This window comes from Leptodactylus fuscus, chromosome 2, assembly GCF_031893055.1.
Source record: "Leptodactylus fuscus isolate aLepFus1 chromosome 2, aLepFus1.hap2, whole genome shotgun sequence".
Lineage (NCBI taxonomy): Eukaryota > Metazoa > Chordata > Amphibia > Anura > Leptodactylidae > Leptodactylus > Leptodactylus fuscus.
The window spans coordinates 142,937,716-142,956,172 of NC_134266.1; the positions used below are offsets into that span (position 1 = coordinate 142,937,716).

General features: G+C 41.9%; 1 protein-coding gene across 1 annotated transcript in view; it reads right to left on the reverse strand.

Moving 5' to 3' along the window:
* Window positions 1-18,083, reverse strand: part of TMEM120A (transmembrane protein 120A) — a 53,038-nt gene extending 34,955 nt beyond the window's left edge. Inside the window, exons 1-2 of the mRNA XM_075264794.1 lie at window positions 17,951-18,083; window positions 2,584-2,702 (exon numbers count right to left, since the gene is read on the reverse strand). Coding sequence (XP_075120895.1) covers window positions 2,584-2,702; window positions 17,951-18,022 — 191 coding nt within the window. The 5' untranslated portion in view covers window positions 18,023-18,083. The remainder of the gene's footprint in view (window positions 1-2,583; window positions 2,703-17,950) is intronic.
* Between the last annotated feature and the right edge of the window lie 374 nt (window positions 18,084-18,457).

Below are 18,457 nucleotides of genomic sequence, written 5' to 3' on the forward strand. Positions count from 1 at the left end.
AAAAAAAAAAAAAAAGATTGAAAACTGACTCGATAAAAAAAAAAAATAGGTGTAAATATCAGAGCTCTTATGGAGCCCTATGATACATGTGTACACCACTGTATGCAGACAGCCCATTTGTAAGGCTAAAGCCCCATTGGATAATACAGTGAGATTTTTTTGAATACTATTCCAGTTGTCATGTATTGTTTTTTATGGTTTGACCATTCATGATACAGTAGGTAGTTTGTTCATATTGGTAGGAATGTTCATTGATCATTATATCTAGGATTTGTAGGTTGATAACATTTTAGCTGTATACTATGGGTTGATATGGTTAAGACGATAGCTAACTTGTATTGCACCTACTTAATTTTGCATTTGGGAGGGGGGGGATCTATTCTTTTTGTATGGCCATTCCTGTTTATTTTTCTAATTAAGGACTTAGTACCAATAAAAAGCTGAAATTATTTTCAGCTACACATGACTTTTTGATCACTTTATATTGTACAGTTTGTGAAGCAAGATGGCAAAAAAAAGTGTTTAAATTTTTTTTTCTTGTAACGTGTTCATTCTTAACACCATATACAGATTAAGTAATGTTTTTGTTTTATTGTACAGACATCACAGTACCCATTATGTCATTTTTAATTATTTTTTTTTAATTGCACATGATTTTATATGGGAAAATGTGCATTTTAGGCTGAGGCCCCAAATTGCAGAAACGCAGCTTTTTTTTGTTGCAGATTTTGCTGCGTTTCTTTTTCAGCCAAAGCTAGAAATGGATTGAGCAGAATTTAGAGGTATAAGAACTTCCTATAAATTTCCCTTCCCTTTTGTAGCCACTCTTGGCTTTGGGTAAAAAAAAAAAAAAAAAACCTCAAGAAAATCTGCAACAAAAAAAAGCTGCGTTTCCGCAATGTGGGGCCACAGCCTAAGGCTGTACACAGTGAGGCATATTTATCAATAGAAGTCTGACACTTATGGGTCTACATTTATGCTAAAATTTACGGTGCACATCATGCTTATAAACAGAGTTCACCAGAAAGAACAGAAAAATATGAGACTCGACACTGTTGAACAATGTGCACCAGAAAGGGTTTAAGTGTCTTAACTTTACAACGCATTTATGAAACAAAAAAGAACAATTATGGCGTAAAATTTCTTGTTCGAATTAGACCAAATTTAAAATGGTGTAAATTTATGCCAATTTACTTTGTGCACCACATATCTGGCTCCTCAGTAATCGAGAGATGATTTATGTCTGCTTAATTTGCACCAAAATTTGTAGAGTTTTTGATGCAAGCATCACATATTTTTGTACCTTACAGCATGCAAGTTAATCATTTTGTCTACATATTTTTTCTACATGTTTTGTGCCAAATATTTGTCTCATGGTGAAGCTTGACACTTTTAGTTGGATGGTATTTGAGTCAGAATTTTGGAGCTTCTAAAAAGACTGCATATTTATCAAGGTCTAGAAGACAGATTCAGAAATATGTCTAAAACTAAAAACGGAAATTGTAGTTTAAGACAGAACAAAGTTTGACAGAATTAATAAATGTGCCCCAATCTCTCTGATTGTGGATTAGTGGAGTCCAAAATGATGGTTTTGTAAATCTTTCCATCTTTGAGCATCAATAACTCTTCTTTTAGGCTAAGGCCCCACAGGACGATTTGCAGCTATAAAGCGCTGCGGGAAAAACTGTGGCGGGAACACATTGCGGTTCTTCCTGCAGCGGTTTAAACAGAAAGTTTGTGTAGTTTTCCTCCGTGGACTTTGTTACCATTATATGTACGGGGAAGCCGCTGGCATTTCCGTAGATATAACTTGACATGCTGCGATTTCCAAAACTGTGCTGGGGTGTTGTAGCGTAGCGTTGTTGTATGGACATGTGCCGGAGTCTACACTCCCCAGCATCCGCCTTTCTATTACAGCGGATGCCGGGTCTGTATTGGCAATGTGAAGGCTAGACTGGTCTCACCATCTATGAGCGTGCATGCTGGCTTTGCATATGTAACCCCGCCCACCAATGAGGCAACAAAGCAGGAAGACAGAAGATTTTACGGCAACGAAGACTGGTGAGTATGCGACGTGAGAATACCCCTTTAAGGTAATCAGAAATCTCCTTTGTTGCAAACGTGTCATGAAGATCAGATCCCATCCTTTAAATAAAACAGGTCACCCACTCACACCTGATCTCATCACCTGGTCATCTCATTGACTGAAAACCCCTGACTCTAATCTAACCTTCAACTTGCCTGTAATCCTAAAGGTTCACATACTTCTGTCCCTCACTGATATGTGATACTGGATCATTGTCTTGAATGTTTGATATATTTAGGACTGATGTCATTTTAGGTCAAACTTATGCAGAAATATAGAAAATTCTAACTGGATCTCAAGCTTTCAAGCACCACTGTATATCCATATACATGTGTATCCATATAGGTGTGTACTGTTTATATTGAAAATACAAAAGACAAGCACCATTTTCTATGTGTGCATATCCTAATGGAACTAGACAAGGACACTGTCTTTGTCTACTGTAACGAAAAATAGCATTTACTGTTTAATTCCCATCTGTACAGGACATTACATACTTCTTTAGTTCCAGTGACAGGTCTTTTAGCTTTTTCTTCTGACGGGTAATGGAGGTGGAGCATTGTGTCTGCAACTTTGTTAATTCCTCCAACTTCTGCTTGTATGAACGATGGGTCTCCTATAGACAAGTCACAAACATAAGTTACAAGGTGACATTTGCTTTGAACAAATGAGAGATCTAAGCAATTGGATACAAAAGGTTGCTGACTGAAGAGGAGACAGACATATAGCTCAGCAGTTAGACATATCCACCAATCATTAGGAAAAGAGAAACATAAGCTCACCAATATCCTTGTACACTGTGGATTGACCATTCAGCATGGTACAAAGTAAATGAGCACCAGCATGCATACTAAATCTTAATTTTCTTTGTTAAATTAGCTAAAACTAAGCATAGAACAAAAAAACTTTACAGAAAACCACTTAAGCAATTTGGATAGACAAGTCATCAATTCATATAGCAAAGGTTATGAGGAAGGATGGTCTTCTCTATCTTAAGTGGTATTCCATGGAGTTACCTTGTCTGTAAGATGTCTTTGCAAGTTCAAATATGCCAGATACATACAATAATAATATCTGTACACATTTAAATAAATAATAATATTATTAGAGATGAGCGAATAGCAGGCACACATAAGAATGAATGGAAGCGGCCGGCATGCAGACTTTACCGGCGGCCGTCCGCTTAACCCCCTGCGTGCCGGCTGCGTCCATTCATTCCTATGGGTGCGTGCTATTCGAAACGGGAGTTTCGAATAGTACTCGCTTATCTCTAATAATTATACAGATTTGTTAAAAAGAAATTTCTCTCTCCTGACCACTGAATGTTTTGTTCTCTGCAAAGAAAAAGTTAGAAGTATATCATTCTATATACCAAGGGTACTCAATTACCTTTAATAAAGGTCCATTGACCGGGCTTAGCCATCAAGTAAAGGTCTAAGCTGAACAGCAGCTGAACATGTCCAGTATTTACGGTATTTTTTGGACAAAAAGATGTATCTGGCTGTAAGATGCACAAGAAAAAAGATTTCGTAATGTGGCATTATACTGTGCAGGTGTCACCAAGTAGCATTATATGGTGTGTGGAGGCACCAAGGATTGTTATACTGAGTGTGGGGACACTAAGGAACATTATACAGCGGGTGGAGGCAATGAGGAGCATTATAGGGTGGGAGGCACTAATGGAACATTAGTGCCCCCTAACAGCATAATGCACCATTATTGTGCCTCCTCACAGTATGCTCCTTAGTACCCCCCCCCACACACAGTATAATTGCCCATTAGTGCACCCACTCATAATTAAACATTCATCTTGCGCCCACTCTGCCCAAGCCCTAGCGGTATTCCTGCAGCCTATGCTAGAGCCCTCACATGTGAAGGCATGTGGCATGATCACTGTGGCCACTAGTGCAAGGGGAAGTGTAGTGTATGGAGGGCTGGAACAAGTCATGTGACCATAACAAGACCACAAGCTGCAAGGTTCCTAGCTGGAGACTACCAGGAAGCCACAGAATAGTGGATCATTCCACAATGATGCTTCAATCCTATGACTAAAGGAAGACGAGAGAAACAAAGGCTCTCAGAACAAGAAAGATGGGGACATAGGGCCTTGTTTACTCACCTGTCTGATGTCTTTCAGTTCTTAGGTAAACTCGCTCACAAAGAAGGATTACCGTTAATTTAGTCGCAGCTACAGACAAGTAGGGGGACTGGGTAACTGGAAGTATGGAGAGACACATGCCTGTACAGGTAAACCCTAACTGTCCTACTCCTAACACTCACAGGGGGGTACAAATAATGTGACAATACAAGCTGAAGACCCCCCTACCCCTGTAATCTGAAAGAGAAAAGAAATAAAACTAAAATAATAAAAAGCAGAAGGACTACAGGCAGGAAAAGTCTGTCTCCTATGGACACTATGCTAAAACTGACTAACTTCCTGTCAGTGGAGAGGGTATAGCCCACTTGGGCTAGTGTCAGCATCCTAGTGGTCGGGCTTACACTCTTGGTACTGTGCCCTTCAATTATATAAATGAGAGATTTGACTTTTCCAGTCCAGAAGGAACAGAGGTTACAAAAACTCTGGTCCCAGTATCACAGGCAGTAGGCATTGAGGCCACATCTAAGGACTTTTATTTTTAATTAAGTAGTCCTTCCGGTCTTCATCCTTTAACCCAATACAAGGGTGTATACTTTGCCGCAGGGGGCTACAAATTTTCTACTTCTCGGAACGGTCCTGATATACAGTGAGGAAAAAAAAAAAAAAAGTATTTAGTCAGCCACCAATTGTGCAAGTTCTCCCATGTAAAAAGATGAGGTCGGCCTGTAATTGACACCATAGGTAGACGTCAACTATGAGAAACAAAATGAGAAAACAAATCCAGAAAGTCACATTGTCTGATTTGGAAAGAATTTGTTTGCAAATTATGGTGGAAAATAAATATTTGGTCACCTACAAACAATCAAGATTTCTGGGTCTCACAGACCTGTAACTTCTTCTTTAAGAGGCTCCTCTGTCCTCCACTTATTACGTGTAGTAATGGCACCTGTTTGAACTTGTTATCAGTAGAGATGAGCGAACACTGTTCAGATCAGCCGTTCCGAACAGCACGCTCCCATAGAAATCAATGGAAGCAGCTGGCACGTACACTTTGCCGGCTGCCGGTCGCTTAGCCCCCCGTGTGCCGGCTACGTCCATTCATTTCTATGGGAGCATGCTGTTCGGAACGGCTGTTCCGAACAGTGTTCGCTCATCTCTAGTTATCAGTATAAAAGACGCCTGTCCACAACCTCAAACAGTCAGACTCCAAACTCCACTATAGTGAAGACCAAAGAGCTGTCAAAGGACACTAGAAACAAAATTGTAGCCCTGCACCAGGCTGGGAAGACTGAATCTGCAACAGTCAACGAGCTTGGTGTGAAGAAATCAACTGTGGGAACAAGAATTAGAAAATGGACGACATAAAAGACCACTGAGAATCTCCCTCAGTCTGGGGTTCCACGCAAGATCTCACCCCGTGGAGTCAAAATGACCAGAACGGTGAGCAAAAATCCCAGAACCAGAAGGGTAGGGGGAACCTAGTGAATGACCTGCAGAGAGCTGGGACCAATGTAACAAAGGCTACCATCAGTAACACACTACGCCGCCAGGGACTCAGATCCTGTAGTGACAGAAGTGTCCCCCTGCTTAAGCCAGTACATGTCCGGGCCGTCTGCAGTTTGCTAGAGAGCATTTGGATGATCCAGAAGAGTATTGGGAGAATGTCATATGGTCAGATGAAACCAAAGTAGAACTGTTTGGTAGAAACACAACTCGTCATGTTTGGAGGAGAAAGAATGCTGAGTTGCATCCAAAGAACACATTACCTACTGTGAAGCATGGGGGTGGCAGCATCATGCTTTGGGGCTGTTTCGCTGCAAAGATACCTGGAAGACTGATCCGTGTATATGAAAGAATGAGTGGGGCCATGAATTGTGAGGTTTTGAGTACAAACCTCCTTCCATTAGCAAGGGCATTGAAGATGAAACATGCATGACAATGATCCCAAGCATTTCAAGGTCCTGGAGTGGCCTAGCCAGTCCCCAGATCTCAATCCTATAGAAAACCTTTGGAGGGAGTTGAAAGTCCATGTTGCCAAACAAGAGCACCAAAACATCACTGCTCTAGAGGAGATCTGCATGGAGTACTGTGCCAACATACCAACAACAGTGTGTGCCAACCTTGTGAAGACTTACAGAAAACATTTGACCTCTGTCATTGCCAACAAAGGATATATAACAAAGTATTGAGATGAACTTTTGTTATTGACCAAATACTTATTTTCCACCATAATTTGCAAAATAAATTCTTTCCAAATCGGACAATGTGACTTTCTAGATTTGTTTTCTCATTTTGTCTCTCATAGTTGAGGTCTACCTATGATGTCAATTACAGGTAGACCTCATTTTTTTGAGTGGGAGAACTTGAACAATTGATGGCTGACTAAAGTCCTTAGGTGTGACCTCAATGCCTGCGACTTTTTTCCCCCACTGTAGATGTCTGTTACCCAGAAGCAAATAGACTCTGGTGTGAAGCACTAGGGGGTCAGGTAAATGGAAGTCTAGTATTGGCCAAAGCTCAGTGGCAGCAGATAAAGCTCAGATTCACTAGTCAAGGACAGGCAGAGGTCATACACAGGTTGGCAGCAGAAGAGCATCAGGAGCAATAGCATAATTAATAAATGAGCCAAGGTCAATAAGCAAGAATAAAACAGCAGAAAAGAGACAAAAAACCCTCTCATATTCTGTAGTACAAAGCACTGAGCAGAGGGAAGACTAAAATAGGCTGAAGAGAGCTCACAGGTTGTTTTAAACTGAAGTTGCAGCAGCAACAGTGTGACGTCCCCCACATTGTGGAGGAGCGGGATGCCTGCTGAAAGGTGCAGAGCGTTGGCAGATTTATGCCAACAGGCGTTACACTCAGGTGGATTGTGACTTAAATGTCCTGATTTTACCAAGGCAAAGCTTAGTAAACATACTCTTCCCTGACTCCAAAGTAATGCAACGACATGTAACTGAAGTCATGGTCCAGCCAAGGGCTAACACAGTGGTTTGAGACATGCGAGGTGGATGTGTGCATGAAATCCTACAAACAGGTTTAGAGGAACCATAGTTTATCAACCAAATAAAAGGTATATTTCTACTTTGTACACTTTAATAAGCCAGCATGAAAAATTTCACAATGTCTAACGTGCATACTAAACGTGATCATTGTGTAATAGTTCCAAATAGCTTAATGTGACCACTGAAAACCAACTCAGAGAAGATGTAACACAAGTCACTGGGAGGTGCGCACACAATTTCGAAATTTACATGAGTTCAAAGACTAACACATTTGAGGATACTAGGTAATACCCAAGGGTTGGACTCTGGTAAGGTTTGAGTTGTATGCTTTATTAGAAATACATTTTTAAATGGAAGTCTGAATATAATTTACGATAAAAAGTATTTATACCAATTTCCTGGTTTAAAAAGGCAGAAGTTTTTGGCACATGGTGATTTTGAGCTAAAAAATATAAATCTTACAGACCTGTTAAAAATAATCTATTCCCTTGAGGCTAAGGCCCCACGGGACGTTCCGCAGCAATAAAGTGTTGCGGGAAAAAACATGGCAGCAACGCATCGCTGTTCTTCCCGCAGCACTTTAGACAGAAAGTTATAGAATAAAGTGAACACCCTAAAGTGAACATTGCAATACCTAATATGTTTTCTTTTTTCAGTTACGTATTTTTAGTCATACAATGGGATAGGGTGATCTAAATATGTATTATTTTTGTTTCTGTAAGTTATTTATTTATTTTACCTTAATTGTTAATCCCCCTAGGGGGCTCAATCACTGATACAATATACTGCAATACTTCCAAATTGCAGTGTATTGTCAGATTCTTGTATCTCTATTGCAACAGAAAACCTATAATATCCAGCCTAGGAGTCTTTGATAGCCTTATCACACTGACCCAATATCCTTGGTGCCTGCTGAATAAAGTATGAACAGCTTGAAAGATGTGGTTACAACTGAATGGTTGTGGCTTAAATTGCAGTTGCAAGTCACTGACAGCTGTGATCAGAGCTGGCATCATGTTTGGTTGGTATTAGCAGATGCCTGCTGTAGAATATATCCAGCAGCCACCATAACAGGAGAAGGCTTGCTTACTGATCCCTTTCTATATCCTCTGCCTTACATAATGATGTACATTTATGTAAAAATTCGGGAAGGGGGTTAATCAATTTGGCCCATCTCACTCCAGTGCAGCATCCGACTATCCGCCAGTCCAATGCAGCATTGTACTAAACAGCTGTCTAAACCTAGTCCTGCGAGATACCCATACATGATGGACTGCAACCCACATGTTAACACAAAGAGATCGATGCAATAACCTTACATGCTATGACTACATTACTAGAATCTGGCCAAATAAACAATTCCCAGGTGACAAGTTCAGAATGATGAGATCCGATCAGCCGATCCGAACAGCACGCTCCATAGAAATGAATGGATGTACCTGGTACTTCCGCTTTGACGCCGGCCGGCCGCTTAACCCCCTGCGTGCCGGCTACGTCCATTCATTTCTATGCGAGCGTGCTGTTCGGATCGGCTGATCTGAACAGTACTCGCTCATCTCTAGAGATAAACTAATATTGTATTCCCAAGAAATAGAAAATGGTATGCACAATGACACAAAGAAATGACCCTCTAAATAAATAAAGTCAAAGTGTAAGACGATCCGTTTCTTAACAGCATTGCTAAGGAGCCAATAGAAATATCAGGGGCTCCACGCCAGCCTCATAGCACTAAGCTTCTGTAAAGATGTTGTGACAAGTCTTGCACATAACTGGATATTAAATGAGGCCAAAGGGCTCATGTAGAGCCTGGGCCTGTCAAACTCAAACCTCTACATTTCAGTTATGTCATGAAATGGTTAATCACAACCCTTCTAGTCTGTTAAGCATGATAACGCTCAGAATTATAAAGATAATACTGTCGCAATGAGGGCAAAGTTTAGCAAAGGTTAAAAAATGACAGCTAAAAGCCAAGAGTATAACATGTTACTATTGTCTACCATGTAAGATGAAAGGATAGAAAAGCAGGAATTCTTCATTACTTCAAAGGGACACTTCATGTCTAATGCCAATGCCATTCTGTATGGGCAGCTTTGCATGGGGCCTCAGCGTGTCTCATAAGTACAATAGATGGTATATCCCGCAATGCCAACCATACAAACAGTATAGAGGACACCGCATCTGTAGAAGTGCCATGGCCCTTCCTTGGGCTGATTGATGGAGTCTCAGAGTTCAGACCCGACGAAAACTGTTGTAGGTTGTAACTTTTTTTAATTTAAGGTACCACCTTTTTTTGTTGCTCTGTCCCCCATTTGTAATTGAGATGGTATTAATGGTAAGGAATTTCAGGTCCAAAATGCCTCCTGAACCAACCTGAAGCAATTTAAAGATATCCAACTTCTTATGGATATGCAAACAAATCTGTAAGTGCACCAGGGATGGGCCTGATTTGCCTACAGACAGCCACAAGTTCTCCAGTTCTGCAATTTTTTTTCGCAAACAGCACCTACAGTGGGCCATTAAATGGTGGATGAAGGTCTCATGAACTATATATCTCAGATATAGGGGTTTACTTTGAAGAGACAAAAATCTAGATTTAATTATTAGAATTTGAAGCTAATTCATAAATTTTATTTATCTAAATTAGTTTTTTTTTCCTCAGTTTTCATTTCGGAGTACATGCAAGGCAATAAACTGTGTAAATATCAATAAAAACTGATTGATAGTTATTATACATAATTTGAGCCCTGATCAATTTGGCATTTTATATTTAAATCTGAAAAACAGATCAACTCATAGTTTTTACTCAATGTAGAATAGGGTAAAACAGCATCCAGATTCTGGGTGTACAATTCTTGGGGCACTTCCACAAAATTGGGGCCAAGCTGGTTCATGGTACTCCCTGTTGACAGTCTGCATCTCCCTGGCTAGGTCAGTCTTCCACTTTAAATAGAGTGTTCTACTGTTTCTCACAGTTCCCAACTTTGACCAACTGTAGGGTATAGATAGTAAAGGCTACCCTGTCTGTCCTGAGGCTGAAAACAGTGTCAAAGCTATGAGGCCCATATAATACTTACCATATCCTAATTTGGCACACTTTCTCTTATACAGAAAGTGAGCAGGAACAATTCCAATATTCTGACTGCTCAATGACAAAGGACTGTACATGCTGATGGCTTCCAGACTAACATGGGACTGAGTCTCACAACTTCTACTTGCATTCAATCATCCTTGTCCCATCGCCAAGCGAAAGGGAAATCTCCTTTGAAGTGGTTTGGTCCATTGAAGGCATTGATAATGGATTAAGAGCTCATTTACATATAACCTACCAGAGCCATATTGAAAGGGCGGATGGATAAAAACAAAACAAAACCAAAAACGTATCAAATTGTTCAGGGGTACAGGGAGAATTAAATGATATTATATGGCATTTTGCATTTTGTACTTGGCGACAGATCCTCTGAACATACAGTGTTGGCCAAAAGCATTGGCACCCCTGCAATTCTGTCAGATAATACTCATTTTCTTCCAGAAAATGATTACAAGCACAAACTCTTTGGTATTAATATCTTCATTTATTTTGCTTGCAATGAAAAAACACAAAAGAGAATGAAAAAAAAAAGTCAAATCATTGATCATTTTACACAAAACTCCAAAAATGGGTTGGACAAAAGTATTGGCACCCTCAGCCTAATACTTGGTAGCACAACCTTTAGACAAAATAACTGCTAACAACCGCTTCTGGTAACCATCAATGAGTTTCTTACAATGCTCTGCTGGAATTTTAGACCATTCTTCTTTGGCAAACTGCTCCAGGTCCCTGAGATTTGAAGGGGGCCTTCTCCAAACTGCCATTTTGAGATCTCTCCACAGGTGTTCTATGGGATTCAGGTCTGGACTCATTGCTGGCCACTTTAGAAGTCTCCAGTGCTTTCTCTCAAATCATTTTCTAGTGCTTTTTGAAGTGTGTTTTGGGTCATTGTCCTGCTGGAAGACCCATGACCTCTGAGGGAGACCCAGCTTTTTCACACTGGGCCCTACATTATGCTGCAAAATTTGTTGGTAGTCTTCAGACTTCATAATGCCATGCACATGGTCAAGCAGTCCAGTGCCAGAGGCAGCAAAGCAACCCCAAAACATCAGGGAACCTCCGCCATGTTTGACTGTAGGGACCGTGTTCTTTTCTTTGAAGGCCTCTTTTTTTTTTCCCTGTAAACTCTATGTTAATGTCTTTTCCTAAAAAGCTCTACTTTTGTCTCATCAGACCAGATAACATTCTTCCAAAACATTTTTGGCTTTCTCAGGTAAGTTTTGGCAAACTCCAGCTTGGCTTTTTATGTCTCTGGGTAAGAAGTGGGGTCTTCCTGGGTATTCTACCATATAGTCCCTTTTCATTCAGACGCTGACGGATAGCACGGGTTGACACTGTTGTACCCTCGGACTGCAGGGCAGCTTGAACTTGTTTGGATGTTAGTCGAGGTTCTTTATCCACCACCCGCACAATCTTGCGTTGAAATCTCTGGTCAATTTTTCTTTTACGTCCACATCTAGGGAGGTTAGCCACAGTGCCATGGGCTTTAAACTTCTTGAGGACATCGCGCACGATAGACACAGGAACATTCAGGTCTTTGGAGATGGACTTATAACCTTGAGATTGCTCATGCTTCCTCACAATTTTGCTTCTCAAGTCCTCAGGCAGTTCTTTGGTCTTTCTTTTCTCCATGCTCAATGTGGTACACACAAGGACACAGGACAGACGTTGAGTCAACTTCAATCCATTTCAACTGGCTACAATCCATTTCAACTGGCTACAAGTGTGATTTAGTTATTGCCACCACCTGTTAGGTGCCTCAGGTAAGTAACAGGTGCTGTTAATTACACAAATTAAAGAAGCATCACATGATTTTTCAAACAGTGCCAATACTTTTGTCCACCCCCTTTTTTATGTTTGCTGTGGAATGATATCCAATTTGGCTTTTTGACAATTCTTTTTGTGGTTTTCCATTGAAGACAAATTAAATGAAGATAATAATACCAACAAATTTTTGATTGCAATCATTTTCTGGAAGAAAATGAGTATTATCTGACAGAATTGCAGGGTGCCAATACTTTTGGCCAACACTGTACATTTGACTTATATTAGTAAATCTGAAAGTAAGACTAGCCAAAGTTTGGTAATTGTGTTTATTTACTAAGGCCATGTATTTATCACTGTCAGGATTTAAAGATTTCTGTTTTGTTATACAAATAGAAAACTAGAAATCCCAATGGGTCAGAGCCATTATGACAAACACAAACTTATCTTGATGGAACCTACTGACTATTGTATTGTGACCGGTTGTATCAAAGCATCACAAACAGCAGTGTCCAAAGTCCTGCCTAATTGGTGAATGATACTCGGGTAAAACTGAGACTTTACCTGCAACAACAATTGCTCCTCCACCATGTACCTTGCACCAGCGTGTGTAAAGAGATAATGCAAATGATCAATATATGTCACATTATATCTTTGATTGCTGCTTGTCAGTCCAACAATTGTGCAGTGTAATAGCGCATTTACTGTACCGGAAATGGAAACAGCTTTATTTATTTTGGGGTTTCTGATCAACCCAGTATTTTTTTTTTTTAACAGCTTATGGCATTCTTGGCACGTGTGGCCTGTTAAAGGGGTTGTTCAGCTTACAAAAATTATCTGCAAATACATCCACATCAGTGGTCAATACTCAGTTCCCTTGTGTACACTTTGACTTTTTTTTTTTTTTTTTTTTTTTTAACTTTTCTTCCTATCACTGTTATTTACATGCAGTGAAATTGTGGACAAACTACATTTCCCGTGACTCAGCTTCCTGCTGTCACTCTCTGTGTATCCCTCCCTTCTCCCCTACAATGCAATCACAGGTATATTACTTATATAGAACCTACATATTCCATAGTTCTTTACAGACATTATCAATCAGTGGCCAATATATATATTTTTTAATTTTTAATCTGAATAAACCCTTAAAGCAGGGGTGCCCAATACGTCGATCACGATCTACTGGTAGATCGCAAAGGACGTATGGGTTGATCGCGGGATGCAGGGATCCCCGGTGTCTGTCTGTTCATAGTGCAGGCTGAGAGTCATCTCCGGACACTGGCAGGCTGGGGCTGCCGCAACCCCAGCCTGCCAGTGTCCAGAGATAACTCTCAGCCTGCGCTGTGAACAGACACCGGGGATCCCTGGGCGGCCACAGAACGCCGCTGTCTTCTGCTCTCACGATCAGCCTGGCCCCGCCCACATACCCACCTGGTTCCGCCCATAGGCCTGCTCCGCCCCCACCGCCCCGCCCCGCCCTAGTAGATCTTTTGCCTTGGTCAGCTAATAAAGTAGCTCACATGCTGAAAAAGTGTGAGCACCCCTGCCTTAAAGGGTACAATGACATAGCAGACTTACTACAGAAAAAGCACATGTATAAGAACCTATGTAAACTCCATTGAAGGTGGGAAGAGGAGCTGCAGAAATTTCTACAACCAATCTGCCACGTGTAAAATTGACCTAATGCATCTTTCTTCATTCCTATACTTCTAGTCCAGTGGTTCTTAACCTTGTTTGAGGTACCGAACCCACCAGTTTCATATGCACATTTACCAAACCCTTCTTTAGTGATAAATCAAATATGATTTTTTCCAAATTCAAGACATAGGTATATGTTTTTTTTTACTGGTACAGAAAATGAACCGTGCATATGGCCTAGGGTTCGCTCTAACCCCGGTTAAGAACCACTGCTCTAGGTCTAAAGCAATAGCAAAGTACAAAGTTACATAATCTGCCTCCTCAGTTAACAGCTACAGGACTAATGACAGCCATCAGCGCTCGGCTTATCTTTATTATGCTGAACAATAGCTGGTGAATATTACCAATGATCACATCTAATGCAAATTTAAAGAAATCTTCAATAAAGAGAAAAAAATAAATAAAAAAAAAAATCCACACTGGAGACTTTGTATAATTAGATGCTTTTGTGTGTGCAAAATAAGTCTGTAAAGAATACCATTATTTATGATAATTATATGACTTGTATTCTATACTGTGCTAGGTTCACACTAGCGTTTGGGTCTCCATAGTCTGCGTATGCAGGTGACCCAAAACACAGAGACCCTGTCCATTTAAAAAGCGATTACCCATGGACCTTATAGACTTGCAAGATATTCAGTCTGATGAAAGTAAGCAAAATCTGTGGTGTACTCTTCAACGTAAATCCAGCCTTAGCAGTTTCCCCTCAGCGGGTTCTCCATCTAATTGTCAGTTTTCCCAGAAGTTGCCGCAATTAGGTCTCCCAGACATAGCGCACACAGAAGAAGAATGTGGTCCCCTATACTGCTTTCACATACACAAACACAGCAGTAACATGGGGGGCATTATCTAGCAGTAATGAGGAACAGAGTCTCTGTGTCTCTCTGACGCTGGGTTCACACCAGCGTTCCATCTCCATTTTCAGGTTTCCGTCTTCTGCATGCAGAAGACGGAAACCTGTCGTGCTGAATCCGGCCGTGAACGCCGGTGAGCGTTTAAAGCGCTCCGCGGCAAAACTGTTTTTTTTTTTTTAACCGGACACAGACTAATGCATGTCCTACTCTGTGTCCGGTTAAAAAAAAAACAAACCAATTTCGCCGCACAGCGCATTAAACGCTCACCGGCGCACACAGACGGAGACTTTTCAAGCCCATTCAAATGAATGGGTTTGGAAACATGCCAGCAGGTTTCTGTCTACTGCCCCTGTTTTGTGCAGGAAACGGAAACCTGCAGAACGGAGTACGGGCGCAGATGTGAATGAGCCCTGAAGCTGATCCCTACTCTTCCCTTCTCCAGAGACTTCTTTTTCACAGCAACTGTAATATGATCCCTTATATTATAATCCATCTTCATTACCACTTCATGAAGAAGAATTTTACTGGTGAATTAACAGCAAGTGATCAGTAAAGGAAAATATGGATCTGATAAGTGAAGAAAGTTTCCTATCTTCATTTGTACTTTGCCAAGGCCACTTAAGGTATTAAAAGGGGTTTCTGGGGTTTTCTTAAGTGATGAGCTATCCTGGAATGTATGATTGTGCTTGGTAAGTACTGAAATGGCTGTAGGGCTCATCTGAACACTTCAGCTACTTCAAACAGCTGGTCAGCCGGGAACCTGAGTGTTAGACACGTCGATCTTTAGTTGATGTTCCTGAAGATAGGTCAACAGTTATTTAGCCCCGAAACATCTTTAAGTACTCCTCCAACTTTGATATTGAGCTACAAATGACCAATTTGTAATAAGTTTTCTACCATTATTCCATGCAGAGAAGTGGCAGGGAAATACATCCGTACTATACCAACATTAGGCCATGTTCATATTTGTGTCATGGTTTTCAATCACGAAAATCCATGGCGCTGTGCCAAATCCATCAACTTAGATTAAGCTCAGATCTGCGTCAGAGTCTCCATTGAAGACTGTACCGCAGAAACTGCCAGAAATTGATGGAAAGAAAAGTTCTGCACAGAGGACTTTTCTCTCCACCACTTTCAGTATAAAAACAGTGGACAGCCAACAGACACCACTATAGTCTATTGGGGCTAGTGGCTACAGCAAAACTGCTGTTTTGGTGGTTAGCGGACCTGAACTCCGGAGAGCCCAGTGCAGATGTGAACCTAGCCTCACGTGTTGTGGACCTGTACTTTGACAGAAAAAGCAGTTCAAAGTGCTACACTATTTTTACCATCATAAGTCATGGAAACTGCCAACAAAACGCCAAGGGGACAATGTGAACAAAGCCTTAGTAAAGAACCACTGTTTAGAAAAATTATTTAATAACAAAATACAATTATTTGCTCAAAAGCAATAAATTGTTGCCTGCTTGTTAGGGTTAATCCAATGAAAATACTATTGTTCACTGTAATGTGGGCCTACCCTTCCAGGGCTGCTTTAACCATAAGCATAACCATTTGCTGTTCCAATTTCAGCTAATTGTTGTCCTTAGGACGCTGAGGAGTTGCATAAAATGATGAAGAAGGAGCCGTCTACTCCCTGCTTCACCACTCCCTACTTCCCTGGGAGCTACAGGCATGATGTGATGATGTCACTAACAGTGAGCATGCAGCTCCATGAAGACTCCAGACCAGAACAGCAAGGGAGTGAGGAGAGGTGAGTATTAAGGCTGCGTTCACACTGAGTTTTTTGGTCAGGAATCTGATCAGGAAACTGACTCAAATTCCTCCTCCTAAAAACGCCTCACCGTAGAACTGTATGGTGAGGTGTTTTTAGGAGGAGGAATTTGAGTCAGTTTCATGACCAAATAACACCATGTGAACGCAGCCTTATTGTGTTTTTTTGTTTGTTTGGTAGGAGAGGGACATTAAACTGCAGGGACAACTGCAGGTGGACAGTAAACTGTGGCAGCAGATGGAGGGGACATTACGCTGGAGGGGCATATTATACTGTTGGTGCACTTGGAGAGGGACATTATACTGGCAGGGCAACTAGAGGGGGAAATCATGCTGTGGGGGCAGATGAACGAGGACATTAAACTGTGAGGATAACTGGAGGGTGATATTATACTGTGGGTGCACTTGGGAGACATTAAACTGTGGGGGCAGCTAGAGGGAAACATATTGTATAAGGCTGCTACTAGGGAGATATCATAGTGTCTGAGGGCCACTAAGGGGGCATTATAATTTAAGTAAGTTGGGTATTTTTAAGATATGGTGGTGGTTACTGGGTGGGAGAGAGTTGGTGGCCCACTTATGAAACACTGGGCCCACCAATGTGTTACAACAATCCTGTACCCTACAACTTCTGTTTTGGGCTTTGTTCACTTCTGTATTGTCGCTTCTGTTTGTACCAGAAGCCACAATGCTGTGACAGACCCATGACATGACAGACCCATGACATGACTCACAGACCCATGACATGACTCACAGACCCATGACATGACTCACAGACCCATGACATGACTCACAGACCCATGACATGACTCACAGACCCATGACCCCACTCACAGACCCATGACCCCACTCACAGACCCATGACCCCACTCACAGACCCATGACCCCACTCACAGACCCATGACCCCACTCACAGACCCATGACCCCACTCACAGACCCATGACCCCACTCACAGACCCATGACCCCACTTCATGGAGTCTATCATATAAGCAGCACTGCACGCTGCTCTAGCTGTTACATGTGAACATGGTCTCCTGATATCCACCCTCCAGTATACACCACACGAGTACACGTACAGGTACTAGATGTGTTCACAGTGGCTGATATCTAGTACTTCCAGCCTTCTGAATGTAAAGTGAGGCTCGATGCTAGAATGGAGAGGGTTAAACCAGGTGCTGACGATCCATTAGGTGGCGCTGTCTCCTGTCACTGTGGAGGTGTATGATGCACCACTTGTCTGAGCCTTGATTTCATGATACCACCCAGCTTTTCCACATGCAGACATACATATTCCCAGTGTATATGATCAGTGCAAACATATCATGCACCAGGTTACAGACAGCACTCTGCTATTGGGGCTCACAACACTACAGCAATATGGCGCAGACTGATCAGTCATGTGGACATACAGGACAGACATACTGATTGACAAGACCCCCGGTACTAGCACTGTCACCATGACAACCGCCTCAGCTGATCTACTCTCCTCAGCTCCGCCAATCACCACAGGACGGGGGCGGGGCGTGTGTCAAACTGCACAAGGTCCCCTACCCGCCGCAGGTGTCTCCCCTCCTCCATTACCCACCTGCATCTCATTGTAATGCTGCTGCAGCTCTTCCCACTCCCGCACACAGTCTGGCAGGGCCGAGGACGTCATGTTGTCCTTACTGAGAGTCCTCACTTGTGCGCTGCCTCAGCGCCACTTCCTGATTATTGTTTCGAGCCAATAACCAGGTCGGTCACGCCTCCTACCTGATAGCCAATCACGTTGTTTGGTGCCGGAAGGGGGAGACTTGTATGTCACGTGATGTACCGGGGTTCAATGTTCGGCTGGGTAGTAGTGAGCTGAAGGTTGCGTCTAGAATGGAGTTGCTCCTGGTAGGTCCTCCCTCCAGCAACTCCAATCTAGTCACCTCACTAGTGAACGGGCTAGAATGGAGTCACTGTAGGGAGGACCTACCAGGAGCAACTCCAATCTAGACAATTCACTAGTGAGGTGACTAGATTGGAGTTGCTGGAGGCAGGAACTACTAGAATCAACTCCAATGTAGACTGTTCAGTACTGAAGTGACTAGAATGGAGTTGCTAATAG